Source organism: Anas acuta, chromosome 5, assembly GCF_963932015.1.
Source record: "Anas acuta chromosome 5, bAnaAcu1.1, whole genome shotgun sequence".
NCBI lineage: Eukaryota > Metazoa > Chordata > Aves > Anseriformes > Anatidae > Anas > Anas acuta.
In genome coordinates this window covers 26,514,823-26,539,736 of record NC_088983.1, presented here as the reverse complement: position 1 = coordinate 26,539,736, position 24,914 = coordinate 26,514,823, and the positions used below count along the sequence as shown (strand labels likewise).

The 24,914-nt window shown below is 53.3% G+C and overlaps 1 protein-coding gene across 8 annotated transcripts in view; it reads left to right on the top strand.

The window, feature by feature from the left end:
• Positions 1 to 24,914, top strand: part of LOC137857170 (USP6 N-terminal-like protein) — a 75,379-nt gene that overhangs the window by 30,109 nt on the left and 20,356 nt on the right. For 3 of the 8 annotated variants that reach the window (XM_068683355.1, XM_068683358.1, XM_068683359.1), the window contains 5 exons: positions 16,024 to 16,308; positions 22,232 to 22,305; positions 22,721 to 22,806; positions 23,735 to 23,774; positions 24,753 to 24,833. In XM_068683355.1, the coding sequence (XP_068539456.1) occupies positions 22,240 to 22,305; positions 22,721 to 22,806; positions 23,735 to 23,774; positions 24,753 to 24,833 (273 nt within the window). In that variant the 5' untranslated portion in view covers positions 16,024 to 16,308; positions 22,232 to 22,239. Of the gene's footprint in view, positions 1 to 3,111; positions 3,137 to 3,189; positions 3,321 to 4,516; positions 4,837 to 5,198; positions 5,511 to 16,023; positions 16,309 to 22,231; positions 22,306 to 22,720; positions 22,807 to 23,734; positions 23,775 to 24,752; positions 24,834 to 24,914 lie in introns of those variants that run through there. The other 5 variants (XM_068683356.1, XM_068683361.1, XM_068683360.1 and 2 more) reach the window with 5 other exon arrangements.

The window sequence follows — 24,914 nt, the reverse complement described above, 5'->3', positions numbered from 1 at the left end:
CATGTTTAAGCCGTTAGGCTTGCTGGCGTGTATGACTTCTTTAATGAGCGCAGAGCTCTGAATGTTTTTCTTTTTAAAGGAAAACAAACAGCGGGCCTTCCATCTTCGACAAACGTCCCTTTTTTGAGAGGGCCTCTTCACTTCGCTTTTTCCCATTTAATGGCCTCTTTCAGTGGCCCCGTTCTTTCCATCCGATCTCTGTGCCCACACGTCTGAACGTTTCCATTTCAGAAAGGAGGACAGCGGTGCCAGCAGACAAGCTTCCAAATTCTGAAGCACAGAAGCGTTTTTAACACCTCAGAGCTGTGGCTAGCAAGAAAAACCCCACCAAAACCCCTTCAACTTTTACTGCAGCGTAAAGATAACAGGGCTGCTTAGCCGCTTGTCGCGCTAAAATACCAGAACAGGACAACTTACACAAACTCTGCCCTTCTTGTAGCAGCAGCACTGCAGTTTTCGGAGCAAGCTGGATGATTTGCCTATCTAATGCTGCAACTGGGCTGTCAGATGTGTGGTGGCTCGGGGTGGGACGTTTGGGTGTTCCTCAGCTGCAGGACCCAGGAGGAGTTCTCTGTCTCCACCTGCCATGCTGTCATGCCGCAGAGATGAGTGTCCCCCAGGTTTTCGTGGGGCCGAGCTCACCCCCATCGCTTTGTGAGTGATGCCCAGCTGCAGCCCGATGCCGGCCACCGTGGTTGAGCAGTCTGACTTGGGCAATGCTTTTCTGTCTGCCCCCGAGCCTTCCAAGAGCCTGTTGAGGGGAAAGGGGAATGGCTTTTTCTCAAGAGCAGCTGAAGGCAATGCCCTAGTTACCATGGTTTTTAAATGGAGCACTTCAGGGGTTGTACAAAAGCATCTTCAGCACTCGCAGTGCGAAGGAGAATGAAAGGCCGTGGATTATGTCAGCACTGCATCAGAGGCTTAAATGGATGGCATTCAGTTATTGTTCAGAGCTGACCCAATTTGGGCCGGATTGATGGAGTGGGAGGGGAGAGGGGACCTGTTTCGGATGACTTCTGAGGCTAACATGCACTCACAGGCTTTGTGTCGGGCCTGCGTTGGCTTCCCCAGAGCAAACAGCGCGGTCTGGAGGGTGTTCCCCGTGTGCCGGCGTGGCGACGCGTCCTGCCCTTCCTGGCTGGACATGCTGCCAAGGCGGGCTGACTCACGCCGCCTCTCCCCGTGCCGCGTGCCACGGGGGGGAAAAATTACTTGTCGGGGGGAACCTGCCCTGCCGAGGTTTGTTTTATTTATTTGGCGAGGTTTCTGAAGCTTCCAGTCACCCGATGATTTGCAGAGCGGCCGCAGCCGAGCGGATCCGCCTGCTGGCGGCTCTGGATGAGGTGAGTCTGCCTGGGCTCGCTCGGCGTGCGAGCTCCCGGGATTAATTGCCAAGTGGCACTTGGTAATTAATGACAGAGGCCATTACTTCCCGCGCTGGCTGAGGTGGCTGCGTGGTGCCAGGTGAAGGCTGTGAGGCCGCAAAGGCATGACGGAGGGAACAGCCCATTCAGCCTGCCCGTGGCAGGACGCTTCTCTCCGCTTGATCCCCGCACCCTGCGGTGCTTGCCTGAAGCACTCATTGTGCCACGGGCCTGTGCCTCACTCCTCGTGTAGCAGGGATGCTGGCGAAGAGCTTCCTTCCCATCCCACGGGGCTCTGCAGGTTGCCTCGGGGGCTGCTGCCTGCACCTCCTGTCTGCAGGCCTGTGAGAGGAGGGAAAAAAGAAACACAAACTCCTGAGGAGCCAGGCTGGGAGTTTCAGAGAACCTCAGCCTGTTGGGCAAACGCTCTTTGCTCTCCCTGTTGTGCAGAGCAGTCAAAATCTGAGTTTCACTGTATGTTTGTTAACAACATTCCCCTTCATTTCAGTGGAGCCAGGGCTGCATCCTCCAGCCAGCCGCCGTGGTAAGCCCCTGCCTGGGCTCTTGCCCCGTGTCTGCGTTAAGGAAGGGTTTTGCTCTGTAGGAATCAGTGTCTGAGGCTTTTAGGGTTGCAAAGAACCCCACTGGCTTGGAAAGCATGCTCGTTCGTGGGTGAGAGCATCAAAATGATGCTAGAAGCAGGTGTAATGCTCAGGGGGGCCATGGGGTCTGCCCGTGTCACAGTGGCACCTTCCCGGGGGGGTGACGGGCACGGCTGCCTCCCGGAGAGCAGAAGGGTTAAGGCAGAGCCACCTGCCTGCTGGGGGACACCGGGACCTGAGACCAGTCTGGGATGTGCCCGTTTTCTGACTGAGAGAGCTTTTGGCTTGTTGCTTCCTTTACTGCTGTTCTGCGTTTGTTCTTACTGGTTTTGTTTTTTAGAGTCAAATTTGATAATGGCTGCCCAAATAAAGGGCAACGAGAGTGGAGTAGCTTGCCTTACCTCTTATACAGCCCCTGCTGGGAGTACTTAGCATTTCCATGAGAAATGAGGCAAGGCAGCTCATTTTGCTTTGCTGTGCCTGCGCTGGCTCTGCGGGGCTCAGAAGTCGGCCGGGGCGCTAATTGGGCACGATGCGATCCCTGTGGCAAGGCTCTGCTTTTAATGGTAGCCACCGAAGGCTGCAGGAAATTCATTGTGTTCCTCTGAGCAGGATGGAGCCTTCCACGTGACCCTTTTATTGAAACTTAATTCTGCAATCTCTACCCATTACCTGCCAACACGCAGACTCCCTGAACTTGGAAACGTATTTAATCTGCTTGGAGAGGGGGGAAAAAACCTGGCTGGGTCCATCTGGGGAGCTGTGCCCGTCCCCTCGGAGGGGTTAAAGGCAGCAGCTGCGGGATGGCTCACTCGGTTACAGGAGGAGGAATCATCCCTGGTGTGAAGCGTTGCGAATGGCAGCATCCGCCGGCCACGTGCGAGTTCAAAAAACGCCTCCCGGATTTGAGCAGTGAGGGGCAGAGATGTGCTCGTGTTCGCAGGATCCCAGGGGCACCGCTCGCGTGGGCGAGGGCGGGCTGCGTGCCGGCCCCACAGCCTGGTGCCAGGGCACTTCGCAGCGCCGCACTCGGCCGATGCTGTGGGTTGCCGAGCCGAGGGCTCTGTGCCGAGTCAGCCGAGGCTCTCTAAACTCATCTGTAAGGCTGGAGGGGTTTGTCGCGAGCTCTGCTGCTGTTTAGAGGCTTTGCCTTCCTGGCCGGCCTCCAAGGTACGTAGCTGGCTGGCTGTACGCTCGCTGGAGCGTGCCTCCCCCAGGCTTCCCCTCCGCTTTGGCTGGGGTACCCGAGACCTCGCTCCGCAGCAGCGTGCCCCTGTTCCCCTGCATCTTCCCCCTGCCGTGCCCACGTTGAGATCCGCCTGCGGGGCGGCCTGCAGCTCATCTGCTCCCACCGGTAAGCTGACTGCTCCCACAGCTCCCTGGCATTTAAGGAGGGAAAAGAGATTTTTAATGCCAGCGCTTTGCGTCAGGAGGGCTGACGGCTGGAGTCCTGATGGCTTTTCTTCTAGAGTTTTTGTGCATGCGAAGGTTATAATTTAGTTCCTTCTTGAATTTCACAGCCGTGAAAGGACTAAAATCTGCTGCTCGTGGGAGCTGTGACTGGGGATGCGTGAAGAGGCAGAAACTTTCATGCCCTTCTCTTCTAGAGCAGATAATGCTTCATGTGAGAAGGAGAGCAGAGAGCTGTCCTGTAAAGCAACCTGCTGCACGTTTACAACTAGACTCCTGTTTCAAACCACGTGGGGTAATGTCTTGGGATGTTGTTTGAATCTGTGACCACCAGCTTTGAAATAGCACAGCGGAGCAGGCTTTGTTACCTTGCCAGGTTCAAGTTGTGCGTGCTGTGGTCCCTGGGCCTGGAGGGCAGCACTTCTGCCACGGTGCTTCTCCCAAAAACTAAGGAGTTAATTTCCTACTTGCTGGCTAAGTAGAGCTGCAGCCCTCGGTTACAGCTCGCCCTGAGGGAAGGACAGATGGGACTTGGTTGCCTTTGGCAGCTGCTGGCAGTCCCGTCTGCTTCCCATGTGCTGGCAGCCCAAGGAGGGTAGGCACAGCGTGTGCTTCCTCTTGTCCGGTGGCTTGTCACCGGAGATGCAGAAGAGGTCATTAGTGCACTGCCAGAGGCTGGCATAACTCCGGGGATGCAGGGAATGAATCCTTAAAAAAAAATTGGGCTACAGCAATTAAGGCATCCGCAGAATAACTTGCGTCCTTGTGCTGCTCTGGAGCTCAGTGAGGCTGCGTGACGGCTCGCTGCATGGCAAAAGCCTGCTGATGGAGTTGTGCTGCTGCCACGTGGAGCAGGTGGCAGCCTCCGATGGTCCCGCAGGACCATAGGAAGATCCTGCAGGTGGAGAAATCCGTGGAGACCGCTGCTGGCTCACTCGTAACGTGCACAAGCTCCTCATTTTGGTTCCAGAGCATGGGGAGCTCTGCTCCCCGAGGCTGGTGCAAGACTAAAAGCAAAGTGCTACGAACCGCCACGGCTTCCACTCTGAAAACACCATAAAAGGCTGTGTCCTTAGGAGCTGGGCATGGGAGCGTTCCCACCCACATTGCTGCAGCATGAGTCACTTGGCTATCGCAATGCTCCTGGTGTGGATGCCCGGCTGAAGATGCGGCGAAGAGCAGAGGGAGGAAGGGGAACTGCTCCGCAGCGCTGCCGGGGTGATGGAGAGCTACGAAGAAGAGGAAGGCACGCACGCTTGCATAAACTCGCCTGAACTGCTGGCTGGTTTTGCTTTCGTTAGTATTTTTTGAGAGTTTCCAGAAAGTGCTGCTTGCTGGTGACGTGAAACTGAAGTGTTTGCAGCAGGGGGCCTCTGAGTGAGCAGAGAACCCCAGCTTGCTTTTAGGAAGCGCAGCAACTGCCATGTGAATGTGAAGCTGGAGAACCTCTCTGTGTGAAAGTATGTTTTATCCCCCATCTTTAAACTTTTAGCTTAGTTCTTTTCTCTCCTTCATCTTCATCCTTCTCTTCCCCATGCCGGTGCAGGAATAGGTCAAGCTGCTTTTTGACAGGCAGCGTCCACGCAGAGCTCCCTTAATATATCCATACCTGCGCCTCTTCTCCCACACGCAGGTATTGGGGAGTAAATCTGGCTTTGTTTTGGTTTCTTTCCCGAGACGCCACCCACCTGCCCCGGCCCCGAGATGGGGCGGTTATTGTTTTTCCCTTTTCCTTCCTTCCGCCTGACGAAGCCTTGGCTATCAGGGCTTACCGGATTCGGTCTGTCAGTGGGAAATCCTATAAAAAGCTTCCTTTATTTAGACGCCAGCCCAGTGATGACATCATGTGGGCAAGTTCCCCAAGCCTGGCCGGGCTGCGTGCGCAGAGGAAGAGTAGCGGCCGTGGAGCTGTGTGCTTGTGAGGACGTCTCCGTGGACCTGCTGGGTGGCCTGAGAGTGGGGTCCTGCACCAGAACTGGGGTCCCCGTCTCCCAAATTGAGCACCGAGAGGTCCTACAGCAGGTGGTGTGGGTCACTCTCATCTTACCCTGGTCTCTGGCTGGCACATCTCCTGAAGGAAGCTTTTAAAGGCCGTGAAACCCTACCCATGGTTGTACTGCTCACCGCTTTTCAGGTTAGTGCTTCAATGTGCTCTTGTGCTGCTGCGGGCAGCAGCCACCCATGCTCTGCTCCTGAGTGTCTCCTTGCTGGCCTTGAGGCAAAAAGGGCAGGTTTACAGATGCGTGTCCCAAAGCAGGGAAACAAGGTGCTTGTCTGGAAAGGTGGCAGTGGGCAGGCAAACCCACGTGTCCCAGCTTGAAGGCAGGCATGGGCATCTCGTGGGTGCACGGTGTGGCTTGGGGCAGAGGGAACGTGCAAGGTTGGACACCAAAGGTGGCAGATTTTTAGCTTTATTTTTTTTGGCATTGTAATGAGAGTTTTGAAATGTGAAGGGTTAGGGTTAGCATAAGGTTACTACCGTTTTTTTTCTGCCATCACTTGTTTCTCATCCTTCTGCAAACCAAGTGGCTTCTTTCCTCCACGTGCCTACCTTTTAAGCTGCTTTTCTGTCCTTCCTCTGCGCAGCACCTGCGATGTTCACAAGTAAGAACGTGACCTAAACAAGGCCTCCAGGCAGAGGTTACCACTGGGCTTCATTTACATCTCTGGATGAAAAAGCATCCTTGTGCGTGCTGGCTTTGTTTCAGTATTGCTGTATGGTGGAACAGACATCTCCTCACCTGCCTGCAGGAATTCCCAGCTATTTCTTCAAGCCAGACACCATTTCAGTGTAGGAATGGTACAGAACTCCCACTTGTGATGCACTCAGCTGGCATCACAATTATTCTACTCGCCCTGGTAGTTCTGCAAACCTGAGAGTCTGATTTACACAGCTTCTTGTTTTGTTTTTTGTAAGGACTAAGCGTAGTCTTTACATTCCCTGGTCTGTTCTGCTATGGCAGGTGGTGCTTTTCGGTGTGTGCTGCCTTTTGAGAGGCTTTGGCATTGATGCCTAGATGTGTTTTCAAAAGGGCCTTTGGGGTGCAGGTGGGGTGTGCTCAGAGCCCCTGGGATTTCTGCGTAGGGGGTACAATAAAGCCACCAGCCAGTACTGCTCGGCTCTGAAGGGATAGGGTTGACACTGTGGTGTTAAAAATATTCCTTGAAGTGTCAGAAAAAAGTGCTTGTTATTCAGGCAGTGTATCTGAGGCATAGCACCGTAGGGCCCTGTGAAACAAGTGGAGCTGACGAGCAGTTGCAGAGGGCCACGTGCAGCGTTTGCTAACAGATGCCTGTCTCTGTGAGCACGCTGTGCCCGGTGGGCATGGCACCACCTGCACCTTCCTGGGGTAACGCTCATGGAGAGGAGCGCCGTGTGGCTCTCGGCGTCCCCTAAACCTCAGTGACCACCTCAGGGCAGCCCCAGGCTCTTGGTCAGCCGATTCCAAACCCGCATGAACCCGTGCCTGCTCTGCACTGCTGCCTGTCAGTGTGATCTTCTTCCTGTCTTCTCCAACTCGATACCCTGAGCTATAAAAATAATAATAAAAATAAATCTGCGTGGCACAAGCGTTCGGCACCTCGGTATGGATGGCTAGGATGCTTTGCTGTCTTTAGAAAGTTATTTTGCAACATTAGGTCATGTTCATAGAAAATTCTGGGCTCCCGGGTCTCTGCCCTCCGGTATGAGAGAGAGACCTCTTCTCGCAGATAACCCCTGACAGGAACAGAGGGAACGGCCTCAAGTTGCACCAGGGGAGGTTCAGGTTGGAAGTGAGGAGACATTTCTGCTCAGAAAGAGCAGTCAGGCACTGGGACGGGTTGCCCAGGGAGGTGGTAGAGTCACCATCCCTGGGGGTGTTCAAGGAAAGGATGGGCCTGGTGCTTGGGGACGTGGTGCAGTGGGTGACATGGGTGGTAGGGGAACGGTTGAACCAGGTGATCTTGGAGGTTTTTTCCAACCCGATGATTCTGCTGGAAATGGCCCAACGCAGGTGGCCAAGGGCCTGGAGCTCCCCTCCTGTGAGGAGAGGCTGGCAGAGCTGGGCCTGCTCGGCCTGGGGACGAGGCGGCTCGGGGGGGCTTATCGGTGGCCCTCAGGACCTGAGGGGATGGAGCCAGGCTCCTGTCAGTGGTGCCCAGAGGCAGCGGGCCCAAAGTGGGACACAAGAGGTTCCCTGGAAACCCCCAGCAGCACGGCTGTGTGTGGGGGCTGGAGCCCTGGCACAGGCTGCGCAGAGGCTGTGGGGGCTCCTTGGGGATTTCCAAAAGCCGCCTGGACGTGGGCCTGGGCACCCCGCTCTGGGTGGGCCCAGAGCTCCCTTCCCACCACAGCCATGCCGTGGTTGTGTGAAAATACAGATCTACGGGTGCCAGATTTAGATGGCATGTTATCATTAGATTGCCTAGAAAATGAGATCTTGGAGGCAGCAAAAGAAGTTTGTTTTTTTCTAAGGTGCCTTTGTTGTGTTCCCTGGTAAGAAAATCCAGCGTTCACAATACCGCCTTAATTAACAAAGAAACGAGCATGTTTTTAACATTGGGAAGTAACATCTGATAATATTTGCTGTGTAGAATGGGTGTGGGGATTGGGTATTTTTAGCCGCAGCTATTCAAGTTGTTTTGTTATGACCTTCTCTCCATACCCTTTTATAACATTTTCTTGTAAGTATTTGTAGTTGCTGTCTCTTTTTTCAGCCAAAGACGTGTTGCTGGGGGGAGAAGAGGGTGTAGCAGCCTGTTTCTGGTAGGGGTGTGTGTCCGGTGCTAGATTCTTGATGTCAAACAGGGTACAGTTTTAGAGTAGGGTGCATCTTGGATGCTCTCAAGGGACCTTTCTCAAGGCAGAGGGTTGGCTGCAACAATTGTAAGATTGCCATTGCCTGCTTCTTAAAAGCAGTTCAGGCTCTGACTTGTGAGCTCTCAGCCTCTCTCAACAAGCTGAGTTTGGACAAGAAGTGTACGAGGTACTGGTCAGAGGAGCAGCATGCTGGCAGATGCTGTGCTGTAAGAATCCTAGAGGAAGCAGGGCGTAATGAACGACAATCTAAATTTCAGGTGTCTGTAATGCTCTGGTCTACAGCTGACCGCTATAGGCTGCTCCATCCTTCTCCATGCAGTCGAGTGGTTCAGGTCAGTGTGTCAGGCTCACTTTCCGTGCTGGCATCCCGTCTCTTGGGGGCAGGACGGTCACGGCACAGTCTTGCACAGCTTTGGGTCGGGGTCCCTCCTGGCTGCAGCACCTAGCAGTGGGGCTGGAGCTGTGTCTGGCTCAGGCTGAGCCTGGGGAAGGGATGAGAATGGTGTTTAAGAGGTTAATTGCTTATATCTTCTTTTTTCTCAGTGCCCAAATCAGTGATGAGGATTTTCTGCTGATGGGCAGTAAATTAAATTAAGGAACCATTCCCCAAGCCAAGAATTTATTTTTTTTGTCTGCAACAAGTGCTTTCATGCCATGGTGCATTTTTAATGACCACAAGCGTGCATGAAGCTGGGCTTAGAGCTGCTAGAAGTGGCAGCAGAGCACACTGAAGGTGTTGAGACCACACTCAGCCATTGGTCCAGCCTTGAGTCAGGAAAAAAACCCAAGCAGCTGCTCCCCAACACGCCAAGCGGACTTTCTGCAGCAAGCTGGGGCGACAGCACCGTGGGCAGGTATGATTGAGGTCTTCGCTAGGTGTTAGCTTGGGCTGTGATATCTGAGTGTTTCATGTCCTCAGTAACACTCAGAATTCTGGTGCCCTTCTGGGTTTTGGGACCTTAAACATGATACCCTGGTTGCTTTAAAAAAATATATTAAAAATAAAAAGTGACTGCGCGTGTTAATGCATTCAGTGCTTTTTCGGGAGCTGTAAGCTTGGCACCAGGGCCTAAATTTTCATGTGACACCCGTGTTTAATTCTGAGTCGCTCGCTGGCAGCATCACGGTGGGCTCAGTGCATTTCTACGGTTGCTGAGTAAAAGCCCAGCGGCAGCAGAGGCTTCACCCTGGTGGTTTTGGGGCGAGGTATGGTGATAAGGGGTCTGGCAGGAAGGAAGCACAGTGCATGGTAAAGAACAGAGAAACTGCTGAACTTGCGTGGGCAGAATCGTGTCTGGAAACCGTCTCTTGCAGCAGGTCTGAGGGTTTGGTGCCTGATGATGCATGTAGTCCTGCTGGGATGGGCAGGCAGCACGGGCTGTGCCAGCTGAGAGCCACCTTGGTCCCAAATCCCCCACGGCTGCTGTTAGCTGGGAGGGGATTCAGGCTGGGATTCTACCGCCAGCCCTCACCGAACGAGGAGGGAGGGGAGAAACAATCTGGAAAAGCAAATATTTTTGCGCTCATGTTGAGCAACAGCGTGTGCTTTTGTTTTCTGTCAATGGAAGGAAGTGGGAGAAACGTGTCACAGCTTCAGTGCATCACAGGCTTCAGTGCTGCAAAAGAGATTGAGCAGAGAGGATCAGAGATCAGGATCCAGGGCGTAGTGCCTGTAAGGAAAAGATGCCTGGAACAGCACTTGGGAAAGGCGCTGCTGGTGTTCAGCTGCAGCCAAGCATCTGTCAGAAGCAGGTGCTGAAGGAAAAAGAGTAGAAATAGAGAGAACCTGAGCTGAAGCAAGGTGTTTGCCTTTGGTTGTTTGAAACGTGAGCATCTCTCGCGGCTGCTTTGCAGGCTAGCAGTGGAAAAGCTGTCCTGTGCATTGCACAAGTGCTGTGGCTTTCATCACCATGCTGAGTAACACACTGCTGCCTGCACTGCTGTGCTGCCACAGGTGCCTGCACGTATGGTGCTCTGCCAAGTGGTTCCTGGACACTCCTGGGGCTGCCGGGGTGGAGCACGGGCTTTGGGATGCTCTGTGGGACGGGGGCAGGAGGTGCGAAGCCTGAACGCCGCCGCGCAGCTTCCTGCAGCCCTGTGGCTCTGGGCTGAGGCCCCTGCGGTGCCGCTGGGCTGGCATGTGCTGGGCCTGGTGCTTGCGTGCCCTCCCAGCTGGGGTTTGGGGTATTTCTGCTCCTGGGCTGAGCGACAGGGGCGTCTGCGAGCAGGGAGCTGCGGTGAGAATCCAAGGCCTGGCATGCATGGGGACAGGTGAGCCCGTGGCACTCGCAACTGCTACAAATAGGCAGCGGTGCAAAGCAGTCTGCAACAGTGAACTTTGATCTTGTAGAGATCAAAGAATTGGGAAAGTTTGTGCATGAAACGGCGACAAGAAACCAGTGTTTAACACCTTTATTGGTGCGCTTCCTTCCTTGATCCTGATGTGAGCAAAGGCTGACGTGGGTACAGGAAAAATGAAGGCTGCTCCAGCTTGCCAACAGCTGATTTGTGTAGTCGAGGAGTTTTATTTAGCTTGCTTGCTGCTGCTGGGGAGCAGTCGTGGTGTCAAGGTGCTGGGTGCAAGCAGACAAGCTCCTCCTGCCCTGTACTTAGCCAGGACAAGGCTGCAGGGGCTGTGCTTAGGGGCTGTGCAGGCTCCTCTGCCAGGCTGACAGCGGTGATGACAAGCAACCAGGCTCCCATTCGCTCTCTGGAAAAGTTCTTCCTGCTAGTGACTTGGTGCTTGTTAAAAATAACACGCACCATCTCCATGGTTCTCTGTTGTGAGGCGTTATTTCAGGGCCTGCAGTCATGTTCTGACGCCGGTGCGCATCTTGTTCTTTGTATTTGCCCTGCTCTTTACTTCAGGAAAGAATAAAAGCCATTTCTTCGCTCCTTTCCTTACCGACCCCCCCCCCTGCTGTGCTCAGGTGTCTGTTTCCTGACAACTTGCCTTTTCAGAGCTATCATGTAGAGTGCCACCTCCAGCTGCTCTTCAGGTAGGATGCGTTCAGCTCTCCCACGTTCAGATCATGGGGTATAAAGATGCCCCTTCCCCAAACTCCAGTGGCAAATCGTCATCCTGGTTCTTTGTAGCAATTAACCAAGTTAACAGACGTGCTTTAAGTGAAGCGTCCAACTGATGCTTCTCCCGGGTGAGTGTTAGGTGCTCTAATTTTTAAAGTGCTTTGTCAAGTTCAGATCCCAACTCCTTTTTCCTCAGCTGAACACATCTTCAGACGCGTCAGACTTCGTCTGCTTTTTGCTGTCCTTTTGAAACCCCAGGTGATGCCTGATTTGGTTTCATTTGCTCCCAGGGGAGAACACCACATGGACAAAAAGACCGCAATTCGGGACAAAAGCAACAAAAAGCAATTTCAGGACAGCCTTGCTCTAGCCAGTGCTGGGAGCTTCTTGCACTTTCTTCACGCTGTCGGGGCAGGGCCCTGCTGCTGTCTTACAATTGATGGATTCCTGCGTGTTTTCCATGGGCCAGATTTTGAAGTTTTCTCTAATAGAAACGCCACAGAGCTAAATTGCCAGAAGTGACCGGGAAACGGCTGCATCCCCAGGTGCTGTGGAACTTGGGCGAGGTGCTGGCAAAACTCCCAGTGCTTCCTGACGGCTCTGCCCGTGGATGCCTGCCCGTGGGCTGTCCTCGGCCCCCCTCCTGCTGGGCACAGGACCAGGCGCTGAGCTCATGGGTAGGGCTCTTTCCCCAGAAACCAGGATGAATTCCTGCCCCGTCCCGCTGCTGTGATCGTCACGGGAGGTTTCAAAACCAAGCGTGGGGGAGAAGTCAGGCTGGTGAGCCTGAGCTGCTGGTTCCTGCTGGCCTGGGATGGCCTGCGAGGAGAGGTAGGGGTTGGGGGGGGGCTTGTGTCGTGGCTTGGTCATGTGTGCCATGGATTGGTGAAGAAATGCAGAACATGGAATAGCTTGGTTGGAAAGGAGCTACAGAGATCCTCGAGTCCAGCTGCAAGGCGTAGGGTAGGAAGGAGGTAAGGTTTGGGGCATTTCGTCCTTGTAAGGAGTGCTTGGATGTGCTGCTCCAATCCCATGTGAATCTCCACCACTGCTCAGTGTCCCCCAGCAAGCACTGGGAGTGCTCCCACACGTCCTGGCCCAGCAGAGTGCTGTCAGTCCCTGGCTCTTCCAGTTGTCCCTGTCCCCACCAAGTGTCCCCTGCAGACCTCACTGCAGCAGTGCGGTCTGAACCACCGAGCCCTTCAAGGATGATTAAAAGCTAGTTAGGAAATAATTAGGAAGTACCCAGGGAGCGGTGGCACCCCAGAGCAGCGATGGGGCTGTGCTTGGTGCTGTGGGCTCAGCCCCTGGTTTGGGGAGCCCTGGTTCAGCTGCTGCTGATCGCCTGGGGCTGGAGCCCTGCGGCACACGCAGCGGGGTTTTGCTTATGGCTGGAGTTTGCATCCTCTTCCATACTTACCAGCCCACCTGTATGCCTGCTCATCGCTCCCCCGAGCACCGTTTTGTTGCATTTAACTCATGTTGCAGTAACGTTTTTGACTTCTGAACACCAGCAGCCCTTCCTTTGCCATGGCTGCAGAGCCGCGTGGCCGCCCCTCGTTGCGCGGGCTCAGCGGATCCATTTTTAGCGCCAGCCCTGCGCTCCATGTCAAGCCTGGTGAAGTGCTAACAGCCCTGTGAATCACAAGTAGTACTTTGGAGCCCTGACCAAATTACCCAGATGTTGATTTCAACACCATAAAAAAAAAAAAGGCTTTATTTTTACGTCGACTCCTAAGCTGGTGAGCTGCCTCTAACAGCGTGTCCTACCCCATCCTCGCTGTTTCGTAAGCTCGAGGCTGCTGCTAGTACTGCATGTGCCGTGAGTCTGCCCCTCCAGTTGGATTTTATAAACATGTTTTCCACAAAGGGAAGAGGGGAGGCTTCTTGTGTGGATGCTTTCCTCCAAGGGAACATAACCATTGCATTTTCTTGTTTATCTGAAATGGTGCTTTTGCACAAAATAGCAGAAATTCCTGCGAGCTTTCAGTTCGGGTAATTTTAGGAATTATCAACAGAAAGGAAGGGAAAGGTTATGTGGTAATTAAAAAAAGATTGCTTTAGTGCTCCTTAAAATGCTGTGTGTCCCAATGCTGCACTGCAAAGTCGTAAAAGATCGCAGAGCTTGGGGAAGCGTTTTCCCAGTGCTGGGTCAGACACTTCTTGTTTCCCTGGGGTTTTCTGTTACTTGGTGTGATTGCCTGGGGCTTCAGTAGTAGAAAGTTAACAACAGTTGGCGCTTTAGCGTCTGGAGATGCTGTTTGAAGGTGGTGGAAGTCCAAGGAACTGCCAGCATCGTGGTCAGGGAGCGTCCTGGCACGGGCTGCCACATACAGATGGGTTCGGAGGCTGTGCCACCTGCTCACACCCATTAGGCTGCTTGAAGAAATGAGGGCAGCACTGGGAGAACCTCACTTCAAATCCTGATTTTCCTAGGGGCACGGGCATTGGTCTGGGTCACAGTAACAGCTCAAGCCACTTCTCCTAAAAGCGGAGCGCAGCCAGGGGCTCTGGCAAGGGGTGGGAGACACGCGCAGTCTGTCTGTAACTGAACTGAGATGACTGCGACTTAGGAACCATCGGCCTCAGTGCCTATTTTGGGCGACTTTTCCAGAGGCGAGCTGTACAGCCCTGTTAGTGGATTTTTCATTTCCTACCTATTTATCCTATTTGTCCCAGTGCCTCGGCATAATGGGACGTTTGTTATTTCCTTGTTCATGTTTCACGGTCCCTCTGTGCCAAGGAGAGCACGGGCTGCTGGCAGCGCGGTCACTGGCTTCTGTGTGCTGCTTGTTCCCGTATCCCTCGCTAAGGACCCTCTCCAGCCCTTGTGGTGCCAAGGGGAAATCTGAACTGTTGGTCAGGCCGTGTGCCCTTTTCCTTCACATCAGACGAGCCTGTGGTCTGGCAGATCCTTCCCAGAACATCTGAGGGCCGATATTCCCCTGTTCAGTGGGGTTGAAGCGTTGTCTCGCCGCTCAGCCTGGATTCTCGCTCAGCACTCGCAGTGCAGCCGCCTCCAGGTCGTTTTATCCCGGTGCTGGATCTCCCTTTGGAGTTTGCCTGGCTGGCTGCTGAGGTCCGGCCACGCTTCCGTGCTTGGAAGCAGCGCTTGGGTTTGTCCTGCCTGCTCCACAACGGAGTGGAGAGCAATCATCGCCGTGTCTTCCCGTAGCTTGCTGCTAGAGAAATGTAAGCTGCTCTTCCAGCTTGAAGCAACCAGAAGGAGTCAGTTCTTGAACTCTGTGTTTATCCTGTTCCTTTCCAGCACCATGCATCATCCAAAAGAGTTTTGTTTTTTTTTTTCCGTCTTTCTCGCCTTTTTATAGACACTGGAATGGAAGAAGGGGGGAACGCGGAGTAGAGAGAAAATAAGTCTTCAATTCCCAAAGCAGCACGTGGACTTTTGCACTTCCCAGTTTACTTCTCTTTTTTTTTTTTTTAGTGAGGTCAAGGAGAAATCGTTTAAATAGTGAAGCTTAACAACAACAACAAAAAAACAAAATTCATTCATCTTCCTTCATTGTCGTCTGCAGAAGACGAGTTCCTAGCAGAAAGAGCCTAAAGCAAATGTTTAGATGTTTTTTGTTGTTTTAAAGTTGTTTTTTTATTCCCTGTGAGGTCTAAAAATAGAAGCTGCCGAGGAATTGTTTGCAGACCCGCAGTTCTGCTCGAGGGCTTCAGCTCACATCTGAAGCTGTGGCTTTTGGCATCGCAGCGGTTGCTCTTTGCAGAAGCACCGAAGCCGCTCTGCTGTAGTGCGAGCAGGGAGGAGCTGCTGTCAGAGCCTCCTCACCAGCCCTCCTTCTCCTCCCTGCTTCTCCCCTCCTGCCTCAGCCCAGGTCAGAAAGCCTCCACCTGAGCCCCAGGGCACGCTGCACCGAATTTGCCTGAAAATGAGAGCAAAACGTAAGTGCTGGGAGCACAAGGAGGACAGTGGGGAGGAGGCTGAGGTTGCACTTGCTGCCACGCACGGTGTTAGCCCTGAGGGGGGTGGATAGTGTGGAAACGCAGCCTCACCTTTAAGTGTTTCTGTAAGGAAAAGGCTTGGCCTGGATGTTTGCATCTCACCGCGTTGCCGTAGTTTGGTGATACTTGCAGCGAAGTATCGTCCTCATGCCCACAGCTTTCCATTGTGCTTTGCAAACCTGATGTAAATTGGGGGGACAGAGGAAAATGTGAGCAATTTGCATTACAATGAGTGCAAGGATGTTATGGGGTACTCAAGGACAACGTGTAGGTACCATAGGCTGCGCTACAGGTTACTCAGCGCTCACGGTGTCCGCCTCAGCAAGGAACACGTGGGAAGCAGCAGAGGCGATGTTGGAGCTGTGGCTGCAGGACTCCGTAGGCTGATCTGCTGCAGGATGTCAGCTTTGTCCTGGGAAGGCTTCTCAGCAGCCGAAACACCGCTCGGCTTCGGCATCCAAAGCTACGGGATGTGCTCGCAGCCCTCAAAGTCACTTGCACAACATGCACTTGCCCACATGTCACAGAGTGCAGGCTGACAGCCTTCATGTCTTTGTTTTCCCTTTGTCGCTGCTAAAATTTGGAAGGAACACCAGTTCTTGAGGCTGTCACGACAGCTCCACGTTGGGCGCTGTCCTTTGAATTGCTTTTAGCTGCTTGGATGTGTTGGGTAGAAACTGAATGTGCTGGGAAGGAGCTCAGCCAGCCCCAGCTCTCCAGCCCCAGGGTAGGGCATGGAGCATCCTCTGCTGGCTGTGCCTCAGGCAGCCTGTCCGCTGGTGCAAAATTGTCAGGGGCTCTGAGGAGTGCCAGGGACGGAAAGCTCACCAACTCCTTGCTTCCTTTGCAGTGACTTCGTGGGAAGAGCGAGCCCACGTGCGGAGAGCCTCCCGGCCTGCCTCTTCTCCTGGCTGCTGGCGCTGAGCTGTGGCACCGCAGGGCCACCAAGGACAGAGCTGCAGTGAGCGGGTGGCCTGAGCCAGGCCCAGGGACCCGGCGTGCCCCGGGATTCATCGTGCCCCGCAGTGGAGACGTCAGCTCGGGGCGAGGAAGGCTCACAGCCGGTTAGATGCCCGAAGGGGAGAGCACAGCTCCGGCTGAACGGATGCATCTCGGCACCTGATACCAAGCTCAGGTAAGGGCGTGCTGCTGGGCACCGGCTCACGTTGCCACGACTCAAGTTGTGCCAGGGGAGGTTCAGGTTCTGACATTTCTGCTCAGAAAGAGCAGTCAGGCATTGGGGCAGGTTGCCCAGGGAGGTGGTGGAGTCACCGTCCCTGGGGGTGTTGAAGGAAAGGTTGGGCCTGGTGCTTGGGGATGTGGTGTAGTGGGTGACATGGGTGGTAGGGGAATGGTTGGACCAGGTGATCTTGGAGAGCTTTTCCAACCATTATGAGTCTATGATTCAGATATGGTGCAAGTTTATTGGGACAAGAACTGGTATGAGTTTTCTGTAACGTGTCTGCCATGCAGAATCTGTAGGCAGTCATTTCCAAGGACCCTTGAGACAGTTGAAACATTAACCCTGCAATTCAGCTGGTTTAGTGCTCCTTATGCTATTAAGACAAAAAAGCACGTCTGCATACTCTTGGGTTTGTCGTAGTCAAGGAAATAAACATGCACATGGGATCTGCTGGATGTCGGTTCATTCTGCCTGCTAGCAATTTCATTCCTGAAGCTGTTATTCACTCTGTCAGTGGAGGTCTGATTTCCTTTCCTGCGGCCCGTCTGTAGCCGAGCGCCACTTTTGGAGTGAGTATCAAAGCCAGGGGCTGAGGCTGCCTAAAGCCATGGTTAGGGGACCGGGAAGGTTTGTTTGGGTTGAAATCTCTAGCGAAACCGCCAGGCGGCTGTGACTGGAGGTCCTACAGCTCGACATCCGCTGTTGTCACCATCAGTTGTTGAGCAGAGAGAGGGACCTGGGTCCTGCCAAGTGAGGATGTCGGGGTGCAGCCTGGAGCGTGCCGAGCCGCCCCGGCCAGGGAGAGCTGTGGGCTCCTGCTGCTTGTCTCCTCCGCACCTACAGCTGGCTGCAAGTGCTCTGAAGCACACTGAGGTGCCTGTCCGTGGGCTTGAATAAACCCTCCTGGGGGATTTGTAGCACTCTGTAGTCTGTTTTTTCTGAGCTGCTCCTCCACGGGGCTGTGGGGCGGCCCTGCAGGACTGCACTCAGTGCTGGCACTGCTTGTGGCCACTGTGCCCGGGGCATTGCGGCCTGGGGACACCGGGGGCTTGGCTCTGGGAGGTGTCCTGGGACAAACAGCTGGAGCTCAGCTCCTCTAGGCACGCTCCCCGCAGGGAAATGGCAGGGCCTGGCTCGTACCGGAGGCAGCTAAAGGTTTAACGTAGCTAAAGCGTGCTTTTAAAATAGAAGGCGAAACAGGAACAGAGGCGTGCTTAGTTTCGATGGTGGTGGATGTGGTCGCCAGTATGTACCTTGGTGACTTTATTCCACAGTAGCTTCAGTCTGATGCAAGCTAGTGCATTATTTAAGCACAGCGTGGCAACACTTGCTTGATTTACTACGTTTTTTCCTCTTATGGCAGTCTCTAGAGGTTATTTGGGCACATTCAGGGCTCCAACACACCTTTAGCCCAAACTCATTTCTTCTTCAGGGCAATAGTTATCAGTGCCTTGCTGCTCAGAGAGGCAGCCAGCCTTAAAATCCCCATCCTCATGGGTGCTCGGGTGCAGCTGGGCAACGCTGAATTGCGCTTCTACAACAGCTGCAGCAAACGTGGAGGCTCTGAGCGCTTTGCCCTGGGGTGTGCTGAGGAGGGGTGCAGGCGGCTGGGATGGCTCCGCTTGGGGAGGGACCTGGAGATTTTGCAATTTGGCTGCATGCCTGTGTCGTGCTTGCCTTTAATTTGCTGTAACTGGTGGGCGCAGCGCAGACAGAGAAGAAACCAAAACACAGAGGCTGTAATCTCGAGCGCGCTGAGTGGCTGCTTCCCTGCAGGATGAAATATTGGAAAATTGCCTTGCGGAACATCCGCGAGTCCGGTCCAACGGTGAGAACGTGATGCTGTGCTTACTGAAAAGGGGATTTACTGGCATGTTCCCTCGACAGCCCTCGTGCCAGGTTATTACAGACCTACTGTCCAGCAAAAGGGTGAAGGCAACGGTGAGCACAGCCCGCACTGGTGCAGCACGGCAGTATAAAATCCGCACGTGTGTAAAAAGCTGGTATTTTCCTTGTAAGAAGGCTGAGAGAAAACTGAAAAGTCAGCAGCTGTGGCTCAGGAGGGGTTTGGCTGCTGGGAGGCTGAAGAGCAAGAGCTGAGGTGACAGGGCTCGCTCTCCTAAAAGCCAGCTTCCCTCAGGCCAGTTTGTTTGGTTCACCGTGGAGGTTCAAGGGCTACTTTAAAGGCAAGGAATGCGGAGCATGGATTTAGATACCCCACTTTCCCTAAGTATTTACTGTTACGTATGATAACGATTTTATGGGACAAAAAAAATAATTAAATCTGTGACTTCTTAGGGAGTAAACTTGACTTAAAGATGAGTGTTTGCACACAGTCGTGTATGTTTGATGCTGACGCCTTCATGCTGCTGCCAACACTTGAAATCCCACATGGTGAATTAGTATCAGGAAAGTTGTTCTCATCTAGGGAAAACCTCGATGTTTTGTGAAGTGTTTGCATTTGCTCACGGCTAGGTAGGTATTCGGTGTGGGCAGGCAGTACCGCGCGTTTTCACGGAGCATCCTTTTTGCTTGCTGTTACTGGGGTTAGTTCTTCATCCCTTGAAGCGTAAACCGGGAGCTGCACATTTTGTGGGCGATGGCAGACTGTGGGTTTTTTCTTCTACTCATTATTTTTAAAAGGAACTACTTGGGAACTCTGTTTGTTAGTTAAATTCCGTGGCTTGAGGCTTTGTTGCTCGTATCACAGCAGAATCATCTAATACCCGAACTGTTCTTACCGTTCCTGTTCATGGCTGCTCCGCAATGTGGGATTGTCACCAAAAAAAAAAAAAAAAAAAGAAAAGGGAAAATACAGTGCCCACAGGAGAAAATTGGGCAGCTGGAGAAAGCCACTGGAGTTGTGTATTTAGGGGAAAAAAAGAAGTCCTAAGCCTGGTGCATGTGAGCGGAGAAGCGAGGTAAGTACGGGCTGGAGCTGATTGAACCCGTGTTGTTGGTTGGGGTTTGGAGCCAGGCAGCCAGCTCTTACCCCAGTGCCATTTCTGTGATGTGAGGGCATTTTCTATGTTTGTTCTGGTTTCCTTCAAACGAAACAGTCACTGCTGGCTCTTCCATGGAGATTTCGGGGGGTGGCAGCTGGCCTTGTCCACCAGCACCCCCTGTGCTGGCTGCACGAATGGGCGGCCGAGCAAAAGCGAGCACAGCTCTGCCTTGCCCCATTGCCATCAACCATCCCGTCTGCCTTGGAGTTGTCTTCTAAATTCGGGTTGTCAAGCAGCAGAAAGAACCAGCATGCGTGTTCCAGGCAGGAGATGCAAAACGGGCTACTTTGCATTAGTCTGGGGCTCCTGAGAGGCTTTCACATAGGCTGAGGACAAAAGAAATGTGGTCTTGCTGCATTCTTCTGCTGTGGGAACCCTCCGTTGTCACCAAGAAGCTCTTCCTCTGGTTATTCTCTTACAGCATGAGGTTAGAGACAGAATAATTTCCACTTCATAAACACCTCGCATGCTTAATTTGACACAGTTTATTTTTCCCTCCGGCCTGCAGAAGGTTTGTATTTTTAGCAGCACCTGAAGGGTCTCATTTCTTCAGCCTCCTTACAATCGGAAAATGATGTAAGGAGGGGTCAGGAAAGCAAATTTGCCTCTGATTTAAACTTCTCAGAAGAAAGCCACAGGAAGGAGAAGATGAAGATATGACAGAGGACACAGTGAGGCTGCCACTCAGACCTTGCATCGTGAAAAAATGAAACCACAACTAACACGCATTAAGCAAAAGCCAGGGGAGCAATTTAAGTAAGATCCATGGCTCTGAAGAGTAGAACAACGTGCAGTTTAATGAATTTGTCCTTGCTCTGTTCTGGTTGGGGAGTCAATAACGGGGAAATTCCCTTCCTGCTGCGAATTGAAAGAGTTTGCTCTTTGAGGAGCCTCAGCCAGCTCAGTCCTACCCCCAGAGCGGACTGAGGTGCTTCCTCGGGGGAGGTCAGGGCAGCTCCAGGGTTCCTGCTCATTTGCAGTGACAGCTTAGGGTGAACAAGTGGGATTTGCTTTGGGATTGTAGAGGTGAGCTGGTCTGTCTTCATTTCAGGAAGCAGCAATCTTTCCTACTTGCCTTCCCTCTTACCCATAGCGGTTCTGACATCGAGTGGTGATTCAAACGCTGCTCGTCGGCCTCAGTGCTGTCCATTGGTCCCTGGGTGTCCTCAAATTAACGTGGGCAAATAGAAAAGGACATTTTTAACTGATCTGCTCAGTGAAAACGAGGTGGGTAGGGCTTTTCTTCCGACCCTGCAGCTGGTTAGGATTCACTATGTGCTGTTTTCCCGTAACGGGTCCCACATGAAGCTCCGTGCTTCAAGCCCTACGAGAGATTTCTGGACTGTGTTATTAAAGCCGTTCGGCTTTCAGATGTTCTGGGTAAATCACTGGATGATTCATTGTATGGCAGCAGGGGAAATAGTTTAAGGTTGTGGTGGCTCTTAACAGTTTTTTCCTCAGCCCTGCCAAATCTTTTTACAGCAGGCAAAGTCTCCTCAGAGCAGGCAGAAGCAGCCTGACTTTCTAACAAACTATTCGAAGAGGTTTTGTCCTCATAAGCATTCAGAAATGTCCAAACTCTGAGCATTTGTAAAACCCCATTAGAGCTGAGTTCCCTCCCTCCTCTTGAAACGCAAACTTCCCATCTGGGACCTGTGCAGACGTGGCCACGCAGGCGGTAACGTGACATGACTGCCCGGTGCTTGTCCCCCCGCTGCGAGCAGGGTTCACACCTCACGGCAGAAGCATGGGGAGCACTTGAAAAAAATAATAATAAGGGATAAGAACTGAGCGCTGCGGGAAGGGGAGCACGGGGAAGCTACCAGCAGATGGAAAGCTCTGGGGCTGGCTGGAGTTTGCCTGGTTACAAACTGGTTGGGAATGTGCTCCGTGGGCTGGGGGTGTCCCCTGTGGGCTGGGGGTGTCCCCGCTGCCTCCTCCCTGCCCAGGGACAGGGTGGCCCCTGGAGCCCAAAGGTGTGGGTGGCGTTGCTTGCAGTGCTCTGGCACCTTGCCTGCTTGGGGAGGTGACGTGGCCGTCTTGGCTGGGCCGTTCACGGCGCTGCGTGCAGGGGGGCAGCTCCTGAGCTCTCCCAAGAGGAGGAGGACATGGTGGAGCTACTCTTGTGTTCTCCTCCAGGCTCAGCTTTGGTCAGCAGGAGGATGCTCCCGTGGGCCTGTACAAGGAGGTGTGTTTGATGACTGAGCCCCACATCGATCACAAAGCAGGTGGGGGCTCTGTGGTCACCTCGCTGCCCCATTGCCCTTCTCGTAGGGATGTGTGTGGGTGCTGATGGCCCAGAGGCCGGTTTATCGTGTGCACACATCAACCAGCACAGGCAAACATTTCTCCTTTTAGCGCTGCCTTTGATGTTGAGTCAGCCTTCAGATGCCCCTACTGCTCTGGTGGCTTCACACCCAGGGCTGAGGGCAAGAGCTGGGTGGTTTGTTCTCATCCCAGCTGGCGTGTGACTGCATGGCACGGAGGCTCTGCGATAAGCACGGCTGGCTCCCACATCTCCATTTTAAACATTTTAAAAGCTTGGTGTCTCTCCTACAGGCATGTGTGTGCCTGGAACAAAGGCACAGCGTCTCATCCTCCAGCCGGTTTTGCAGACAAAGCTCCCACTTGCTCAAATTCAGTTGCTCCCCGTGCGGAGCGAGGAGCTGGCAGGCGTGCTGGGTGCATGCGAGCTCCACGCATGCTTTGTACGGAGGCTTTTCAATCTCAGCCTAATTTTAGCTTTGGGATAGGGCTGGAAGCTGAAGTTGTCAGCAAAGCTTTTTCCTATTAGCACTTGCCTAAAATATTTCCCATGCTGTGTACACATTTACTTATCTGCTCTCTTTCTTTTTCCCTCTGCCTTACAGCTTCTGACATGAAGAAAGACATAGACACTTTAATAACCCAGGAAAAAGCGGAGATCGTTGCCAAGTATGAGAAGGTACCAAGCTCGTGCTTTTCCCCTATTTAATCAGGTGGTCAAGCAGGGGTGCTCCAAAGCATCTCCACCATAACCCATGTCTCCCTGCCCGCACATCCCCTCTCACGTTGTCCCCAGACTTCCTCGTGGATCCCATCCTCTGGCTCAGGCCATAGTTTGAAAGGTGCTGGGCTTCCAGTGTTTTGGTGCCCCCTAAAACCAGGCTGCCCCATGCCCATCAGCACCGAGGTACACCCCCGTGAAGCTGAGTGGTGCGGATTTTTCTCACGTTTGTGTTGTGTTTCCATCCTTAGAGCAGGTTTTAGTCTCTGGGTCTGTTGCTCTGTGCTTGTGTTGGGGCTGGGGGGAGCGGGGTGTGGGCACGGGGGTATTCCCGCTGCTGGGGGTGGCTCACGGGCATCCCTTCTGCTCCCAGGGCAGGCAGGAGGGAGCCGAGATTGACCCGTGGGAAGATGCCGACTTCACGCTCTACAAAGTCACCGACCGCTTTGGGTTCCTGCAGTAAGTCCTGCGCTCCTCTCCTGCCCTCCCAGCGTGTGCTCCTGCGGGGTGCCCTGGCTCTGGGCTGCGCTGTGCCTTGGCTCCAGCAGCCCCAGATGCTGGAGGAGAGGCTGGGGGCATCTCCTCCCTCAGCCACCCGGGGTGGGGAAACACGCTGCTTTGAGTTTGCTGCAAGGCAACGTTCAGAGCCCTCCAAAACTGCCTCAAAATGCTCATGGGGACCTTCATGAGCAAAACAAAACAAAAGGTTTTGAGATAACCACTCAGTAGGAAAGGTATTTTTTTATTATTTTTTTTAAAGGGGGGGGAGGGGTCAGGATGTCCTTTTCCTTGCTGTCCTCTTTGGGGAAGAGTGGTTTCCCATCACCTGGTGTCAGGAGCTGCAGGCTGCTGCTCACGCACCTCCTTGGAGGCCTGTGGCATTCGTTTGAAGGAGATCATCCTGCGTTCGCCCCTGCTGCTGCAGGGCTGTGTAGGAAGAGAAGAGACGAGATATCTGATCATTCTTCCTTCCCTGAGGAAATCCTTGCTCTAAGCAGGGCACAAAGGGATTAAATGCACACCGTTTGGCTGGGGAGAACGTTTAAAGAGCGACTTTTCTTTCAGATGTACAACAAAAGTAAGAGCAGTGGCTGTTCTGGCTGCGGCAGGGGGCATTGAAAGCACTTGCTGTTCAAAATTCCCCTGCTTTTTTTAATGGATGCCCAAGTGTGCACAGGGTTTCCAGCAGTATCCGTGCTTGATATCCCCCCAGCAGCTCCCACGGAGTTTTGGCTGGTGCCTTGGGCAGGCTGTGGCCCAGAGGGGCAGCTGTAGGGCAGGCACCAAGCCCTGGAGCCGTGTGGCTCCCTGCAGAGGGACCCGCAGCACGCCGTGCTCCTTGTGCTGCTCGCCCCCGGGCTAACCTTGTCACCCCTTGCTTTTCCAGCGAGCAGGAGCTGCCGACCCGCACCGCCTTGGAGGAGAAGGTGAGAGCTGTCGGCTTTGCTGATGCGGTTCTCAGATCCTTGTCAGCCTGCTTTTAGGGAAATGAATGTGCAAGTGAGAGTGCAACAAGCAGAGGGGGGGGACTCTGCACGCTGCAGCTCCGGGACCGCTTATTGGAGCTTTTATTTGTAGTGTCAGGTGCCTCTTTTCCTGCACACTGCAGTGAAATCTCACACTTTAAAGCACATTTTGCACATTTTTTCCTCCTGGGAAAAGCTTCCCTCGATTGGGCTGCGGTATGGCACTGAATGGCACAGGGGAAGACCACGGAGGTTGTGGGTAACCCTGCTCCATCCTCCTGTGCCCCGAGCTGGCAGCACATCCTCCTGCAGGGACACGGGGCTGCTTGCAGAAAGAAAGCCATTTTATTCTGAGACAGAGCCGAGCCTCCCTGGGCACTGTGCCACAGCTGCAGGAGGTTAAAGCTCACCTGGGAAGTGGAGATGTTGGTGGGAGCTTGGGTTGTGAGCGGGCTTTTGTGGCCAGTAACAGCTCTTTGCTTCGGTTCATCTAATAAAATACCTTGCCTCCGAGGGACCGGTTTGGGGTCTGGTTTATGGATGTTTGGCTTCTCTGTTGGGATTCTGCTACCTGAGACTAAAGCATGTCATGTCCACCTGCCTTCTGGCAGAGGTGATGCAGAATGGTCCAAGGCTCGCTGAACCCAGAAGGATTTTGTTGTCGAGGGCTGCTCCTCTTGGAAATGCTTTCTGTCTGCCAAGCCTGTGCCTCTCCTTGTTTATACACTGCATTTTTAATGACCGTGGGTTGAAATTGCCAGCTCCTGCAAATACCTCTGGATTATTCCTGGCCCCAGCAAAAGGTGTTTACGTGTAGCTGAATGCAAAGTTCAGCTGTGAGAAATTTCAAACCAAAGAGAATGAAGTTTTATTCTTTCGGGAAGCATGTTCTGGGACTTTTTTCTTACATTTGTCTTGTCTTCTTCCTCCTCACACCAGCAAAAACAGCAGGAAATCGAACGCGTGGACAAGTGGCTGAAGATGCTGAAGAAATGGGGCAAATACAGAAACAGTGACAAGGTGAGGTGGAAAAGAAGAGCATGTGTGAGGCGGGATGTGATGGTGCAGCCTTTGAAACAGGCTCTCAAAACGTTGAGAGAG